This window comes from Cydia amplana, chromosome 22, assembly GCF_948474715.1.
Source record: "Cydia amplana chromosome 22, ilCydAmpl1.1, whole genome shotgun sequence".
Lineage (NCBI taxonomy): Eukaryota > Metazoa > Arthropoda > Insecta > Lepidoptera > Tortricidae > Cydia > Cydia amplana.
In genome coordinates, this window is record NC_086090.1 from 9,689,542 (window position 1) to 9,697,501 (window position 7,960).

At 39.2% G+C, this 7,960-nt stretch overlaps 1 protein-coding gene across 1 annotated transcript; it reads right to left on the reverse strand.

The window, feature by feature from the left end:
- Window positions 1-5,986: 5,986 nt before the first annotated feature.
- Window positions 5,987-7,051, reverse strand: LOC134658521 (uncharacterized). Its single transcript, XM_063514208.1, has one exon. The coding sequence runs from the start codon at window positions 7,049-7,051 to the stop codon at window positions 5,987-5,989; it is 1,065 nt and encodes a 354-aa protein (XP_063370278.1).
- Window positions 7,052-7,960: the final 909 nt, after the last annotated feature.

The window sequence follows — 7,960 nt, forward strand, 5'->3', positions numbered from 1 at the left end:
TCTATCAGACCGCGTAGCCAACTAACAACTACTAACTAAACGCAACTGTCACTGTCGCACTAATATGGAAGAGTGATAGAGAGTCAGAGAGACACAAAGCAATTCGATGGCGAAGCGATAGCGATTGTCACCTTGGCTAGGCCGCCAGGTTGCATTTATTGTTATTGTTTACACGTCTCGGCTACGAAACATGGCGATAGGCGTCAGTGTCGAGAGTATGTTTTGTGGGCAATGGCCAAGGCGTAACGGCCTGGCCACGACACTGTGCGACTGGCTTTGACTAAGGCGACAACCATAGGTGGGAACGAAAAGTCCAATCGCTGCTCTCTCAAAAGTCCTCTCGCTCTAACCTATGGTTGCCGCCTTAGCCGAAGCCAGTCGCGCAATGTCGTGGCCAGCGCGTAAGGGTGCAAAACATACACTTAGGGCCAACTTACACTAGCGTCTCCCGAGCGTCAGTGTCCAGTCAACTCTATGGCTGCTGCTCGACGCAACGTTGGCGCTACTGCGCAGCGACGCCATTTTCCAGAGCGCTGACTAGACGCCGACGCTTAAAGGAAAGAACCGTGTGGGGTGGCTCTAATCGGGTGGTTAAAGCTGCAAAATTAAAGGCATCTACCTTTTGCAGAGAGGGATAGAAAATGCGAATAGAGGAAACCTAATTAATTACCTACTTAATTAATGTAACAGTTTTCGTTGTTCTTTCTAGTTAGAGAATCAGAAATTGATTACATTAAGTATCTACTAATACTAATTCTACTATGTATAGTTTATTTTTAGATTCCTGAGACTTAAATTACATAAGAATTAAGAATAGATGCGCCACGCTAATAAAATAACATTTTGAGCGTCAATTTTCCTATGCAACAATTTAACAAATAGGTACTTACGCTAATAAAAAGGTATATACCTACCTATCCTTGTTTTATATTAGGTACTTACCTTAGTTGAAAACAGTTACACTACATTGTGCAACGAGGGGGGTATACTTAAGTGAAATATTGGATACGTATTAGATTAGATTGATTTTCGTAAAAAACTAATTTGTTTTGTTTGTTTATTTGCATTCCTATGAAATAATGACAAAAGTTGTTGTAATTAAGTAAATAAATAATGATTCGTTTTGAGGTATTGTTTTATTTCACTTATCAACATACCTAATACTCTCAATACGCAATTTAAAATAAATCTTATTTTAAAATAACCTTTAATAAACCGACAGGTAGGTGCCTATATTTAAGTCACCTACGCGACTATATACGCTACGCGAGGAGAAAATCTCACTTCCTGGCCAAGGCAAGACGTAAAACTTTAGACAAACCACGGGCGGTAATTCGTAAAGCCCCAGACCAGATCGCATATTTATGGCCCTCACCTTCGGTTCGGGCCACAAACATCTGCGATCTGGAGCATTCACGAATTCACCTCCCTAGTATATTACATATTATTTTCTATTACCTAAAGTCTATTTTTTAATTCGGTAGACTGAAATGACTGTGACTGTCAACTGTCATTTCAGTCTACCGAATTAAAAAATAGACTTTAAGTATATATTTTGGGGATCTCGGAAACGGCTCTAACGATAAAATTGCTAATATTACCTATGGCGGTTTTCGGGGACGAAAAATCGATCTAGCTAGGTCTTATTATCTCTGGAAAAACGCACATTTTTGAGTTTTTATGTTGTTCTTTTTTTGATTCCCGGATATTATAAATAAACTATTCAACGCCATATCGCTTGTACCTATAATCCTATCGACCTTGGATGTAGACGCTCACTGGTGCTAGTACCTATTAAAAATAGAAACAACTAAATGTGGTTCTTTAAGCAGTATAAACGAGAATGCAAAAAATATTCCATTAAATAGAATGTTTAGGTATAGAACCACGAATAGAATACCTACCTAGTCTAAGTTAATTCTGCACAATGCTATTCTAAATAGGTAGTCCGATCCATGGATTCTAGGTCCATGGTCCGATCTATACCTATATAGTTTGTCAAAGGACTGTCTCATTTCAAACATAGACAGAGATAATTATACTATCTTTGTCTAACACTAGTACTAGCATCTCTGTCTGTGCAAGCATCCAAAAGAAAAGGATGAGTATAGTTTTCTTTGTTCTTATTTTTACTGACAAATTGGTTTAACCAACTATACAATCCTAATGTTACTAATGTGTAAGAAAGCAGGTGTAACTGACCATGTTTAAGAGTTAACGACCGTTAATGCTTGTTCTATTTAAACCGCGATTAACCATGCATATTCATAGCCCGTAATGCCCGTGAACATTAAAATAATGACTCGATTACTCCGAGACAAGACCAAGATGTGCGACAATTGTGTGACTAATTTACAAAAACATGCCTCGCAAAAACAAAATGGTCGCAATTACATTTGTTTAAATCTTTCACAACGCAACGGCCGATGCTTATCCTTAAGAATAAGAATAAGAATAAAAATTGTTTATTGCCACACACATACAAGAATACACAAACGATAAGAGAAAAACAAACAATTATACATGTAGATAGGAGACATAACATAGTTTCTTAAGTCTATAACAATGGTGTGACAAAAGGAATGGACTCAGCATTTGCTGTGTTACAGACTAGCTGTCACAGCGCTGGTTTTCAGTTCACCCCTAATTACGAATAATATATTAAAGTATAAACAAAGTGTTTTTTTAATGTATTAGTTACTAAGTCTAAGATAACTTAGCAAAGGTAAGGCAAGAGAAAAAAAAGGGCATGGGAAAAAATAAAAATATAAATAAGTATTAGCTAGGGCAAGACATGACATGAAAAATTACTAGGTACTATTCATTAGATGTTACAAGGGTGCTTAAATATTCTTCTGTTTATAGAATAATATTGATTTCAGTTTAGATTTAAAAGTATTTTGGGACACATTATTTCTTAGAGGTGGAGGCAGATCATTCCAGATTTTGGCTGCTGAGAATTTAAAGCTCCCTCTATACCCAACAGTTTTGTGATGCGGTAAGGATAATTTATTTTGTATTTTACTTCGGGTGTTCAGATGGTGCTCATCCTTTAACCAGTTAATTTTTTCATAAAGGTAGTCGGGTTTCTTGGTTGTTATAGTTTTTTTTATAAGACAGGCTAAGTGCAATACTCTTCGGCCCGCCATTTTAAGTATACAGTTCTCATTAAGGTATGGTGAGACGTGGGCTCTCTTTGGCACCGAGTAGCAGAATCGCGTGCACGCATTCTGTACTCTTTGTATAGCTTGGGCAGTTTTGGCAAATATTCTTGGCCCGTAGACAGCATCACAGTAATTGAACTGTGAAAGTACAAGTGATTCCACCAGCATTAACCTGACTGGCTCAGTTAAATGATTCCTTATGCCATATAGAATTTTCAGTCTATAGAACGCATTTCTAATTTTTGCATTGATGTGCTCGATGTAACGCAATTCCTCGTCAATTAACAGGCCCAAATTTTTCGCCGAGTGTACTTTTTCAACCGCCCGTCCGTTAATTAATATATTAGGATTATGGCTTGATACACGATCACACTGATGTTTGGTTCCTATGACTAAAAATTTGGATTTTGTAGGGTTAAGAACTAAGTTGTTATTAACTGCCCACTGAAATATAATATCTAAATCCTCGTTAATTTGTGCTACAGCCTGTGCTGTCTCTTGTGGATCAAACGATAAATAAACTTGTGTATCATCTGCATATAAATGAATGGAACAGTGCTTTAGTCTATTACTGAGATCAGCTGTAAAAAGTGTAAAAAGAATTGGACTTAAAATGGACCCTTGTGGCGTTCCTCTGTTTAAAGGTTTTACTGAAGATCGCATTTCCTGGCCTTCTTCATTTTCGGTTAGGACATACTGTTCTCTATTTGAAAGGTACGAAAAAAACCATTTTCGTGCCGAAAACGAAATGCCATAGTAAGACATTTTAGCCAACAGAAGATCTTTGTTGATACAATCAAAGGCTCTTGAGAAATCTAACAATACTAAAATACTACTTTTGCCCTCATCTGATGCTAATAATATATCATCTGTGACTTTCGCGAGAGCCGTTGTTGTACTATGTCCGCTTCGAAACCCAGATTGTATATTAGGTAGAATTTTGTTATGTTCTAAATATTTGGTTATTTGCGCACAAACTGCTCTTTCCACTATTTTAGAGACAGCTGACAAGATACTTATAGGTCGGAGGTCTTTATACGACTCTACATTTGATCCTTTAGGAAGCGGTTTTACTTTCGCTAATTTCCATTTTGTAGGGAAACTTTTCGACGAAATAGACTTATTAATGATGGCCGTTATTATGGGTAGCGTTGTGGGTAGAGTCATTCGCAACATTTTAATTGAAATTGAATCGTCTCCACAAGCATTTGTTTGGATTGATGCAATTATTTTCATAATTTCATTTTCTGAGCATTCAGTTAGGTCAAATTCGCTACTTCCATATTTATTATTAATAAAGTAGTTATACGTATCGAGATCAGTATGTCCATTACCTGGAATATCAAGAAAGGAATCATTAATGCTGTCTGGATTGTTTAAGTGATGTGGTATACCGATGTCATTGGTGCCAAGTACCGTAGAACGTTTTAGGTAGCTCCACATTTTATTTGGGTTCTTTATATTATTATTAACATAGTGTGTAAAAAATGCTTTCTTTTCTCTGTCAATCGCCGAGTTAGTAAGATTACGCAAAGCTCTATAGTAATTACGATGCGTTTCCGCGCCGGTAGTGTTAGCTCTCATCAATGCCTTATTCCGGAGGGACATCATAAGCTTAACGTTATCCGTGAGCCATGGTCGCGGTTTTTCTCTCACGCGGACTCTCTTGATCGGGGCATGTTTCTCAAATAATTTATGCAACAAGTCATAAAAACAATTAACCATAGCATTAATGTCACTACAATTCAATACATCAGTCCAAGGCAGACCCTTAAGGTCAGAATTAAACTCTAAATCATTAATCTTTTTTAAAGGTCTATAATCGATAAAACGCTTAGTCTCCTTCGGTTTTTTAATATTAAATTCAGAAATAATCAGAGCATGATCGCTCAAACAAGGATTATGGTACACATTGACACTTTGGCACAAGTAAGCGGAGTCCGTAATAATTAGGTCAAGAAGTGTAGCAGAGTGGTCAGTTATACGAGTGGGCTCCTGCACTATTTGTTGTAAGTTTAGCTGGGAAAGAAAAGTCAACAGTTCAGAACCGGATTGTTTCTCCGGATGTAGTAGATCTACATTAAAATCAGTTAGAATAAAAACATGGTTACAATGAGCAAAGGCACTAGCAGATTCGCTTAGTGATTCAATAGCATTTGCCACAGATAGCGCTTCAGGCCTGTAGGCTGAGCAAACGGCTATACGTATCCCACCCGGGAGCGACACCTCTAGCCATAGTTGCTCGAGCGCTGAGCTCGGATGCGGGCGCACGCGCGCGCGCACTCCGCGCCTCACGTAGAATCCTACACCACCCCCGCGCTTGTCACCAGCACGCGGAGAGTGCTTAAAAATGTACCCTGGCACAACCGGAGCGCATTTCTCTGCTCCACTTTTTAACCATGTTTCATTTAGAGCTATTATGTCGGGTTTATATTTTTCCATTGAGTCTACCAATTCATCCTTACCTGTATTAATTGATCTTATGTTTAATAGTCCCAGAATTAAATTAAACTTGTTTTTATTTTTTACTTTAATCACGAGAACAAATAAGAAAGAAAAACTGTGTCAAATTAGCAAGTGAGACATTAGTTAATTTAATTTGCAGTAGATACTTCATATGTTGCCCAGCTACATCTAATAATCGTATGAAAAACTTCGTAATAAAAATACTTAGACAATTAGTAATTAAAAGGTTTACCAGGTTGCCTTTTTTGATATTATATAACCATGTAGTGTTATATAACCATGTATATTTATATATTCCGAAACACGTAATAATTAAGTTGAAACAAAATAGACAGAACAAGCAAACATGTACTAAATTAGGACATTTCGGTGTCCAGCTGACTGTCCATAAAAACCTTAGAGAAATCTTCATCATTGCGAAGACGATGCGCCTGCCGCCCCTCTGCTTGCTTCTCAATTCTACCAAACCTTGTCCAAACATACTTCCAGCTTCTTTTACTGGCTTCCTCTCTAGCTTTCTTAAATATTCGGCGGTTTTCCCTTGTAAGTCTTTCGTTCATGTACACCGATTTCGCTTTACCAGGCAATTCAAGGTCGGTGGTGGACATGTTTCTGCGCACTCGTGCAGCCCGTAGCACGCGCTCCTTAACAGCTCGCCGCACGAATCGGACGACAATGGGGCGCGGAAGCGCGGGCTGCGCGCCGCTCGCTTCGATGCGCCGCGGGCCGCTCCGGTACGCCTCGGCTATGTCGGTTACGGCCAGTGTTGTGCCGATTTTGGTGGCAAGTAGGCATATCATGTGTTCAATACTTTCGCCGCTGCTCTCGGGGATGCCGACGATCTCCACGTCATTGATTAGCATATCCTGCTCCTTATCGTTCATTTCCGTCTTTAAGCATTCAATGGTTGCTTTAAGTTCGATTGTCTGTGACCTACAGCCCTCCAGCTCTAGCAGACGTTCTTCTATATTATTTACCCGCTGCTCCACCTTTGTTACGTTGGTTTTGCAGGATGCTATTTCGGTTCTCATTTCTTCACGGAATTGCGTCATTTCCTCTCGAATTGTATGGATATCTGCACGAAGTAGACGTATTTCGGATATTAATGTAGACATCTGGTCCTCACTGTATACTGGGGCTTCGTTGAGGCGTGCCGGCCCATCCGACTGAGCTTCGTTCGCGGGCCTGTTTGTCTTTGCACGTGTAGTTACGCTACTATTATTATCTTTTGAAGCCTGCAGGGCTTGTTCGCAGCATGTGGAGCACTTCCAGCTGGTTCTTTGCTTCGGATTCATAAGATTCCATCGTGCGTAGGTCACACTTGCGCATTCAATATCATACGTGAGTTTGCAAGCGGAGCAGACTAAGATGTCTTTGCTGGTGGGTGCTTTGTCGCAGCGAGCGCACTTTATAGGAGCCATTATTAACTAAAATATCAAATATTTAATCTCAAAACTATCACTTTTACTCAAAATTTCGAACGAGGTCACCAAAAAATTCTCGGAAATGGCAGCGGCGGAGTTAACGTCCAGAACGGCACAAGCGCCGCACGATTTAGTAGATCTTTACGCGTTTCCTTCAGAACGATCGCCTAATTCACGCGCACTTTTACTGTTAAATGTTTTCTATGATTTGTCCTTAATTCTGACACAAACTGTTACAAACTATAAGCAATACACAATCACTGTCTAATTACGATAATTTTGATGTAGGTTCCATGGCAAATAACTAACTTTAAACCGGTTAAATTAATTTTTAATTGGGAGCGTTTCGAAAAAACTTGTTTACGCGCTGACGCCCCCCCTGACTGTCCTTACGGCATAGTTACCTATTGTTTTACCAGTCCGATGGATTAAAGATTATAGTCACACCTTAGTCACATGATTTTTTTGCAAACTTTCTGTAACTGATAGCGTTCTTATCATGACATCGAATAAATGATATACAAATAAAAGTCATTGTCAAGTCGCACTCGAACGTCGCGCGGAATGAAACGCGCTAATCAAAATCAGTCTCGTTCTGAAACGAGCGAATGTATGTTGTCGCGACACTTTTTTATCGTATTTTCCGTAAATAGCATAAGCAAATTAAACGCCGACTTTACAGATCAATCAATGACGTGATAATAATACCGATTAAACAGGCACAAAAACAGCTGTTATAAAGTTCAAGTTCAGGGACGTTGTGCTATAGTGGGACTTTTCAAACGCACTACGAACTGTCACCTCGTTTGACAACTTCAGTCGGCCACTGGTTGACAGTCGGTTTGAACGTGTGTAAATAAACATATCCGGTCTGAGCGCGCCATCAATTTGCATTAAATCGCGCTT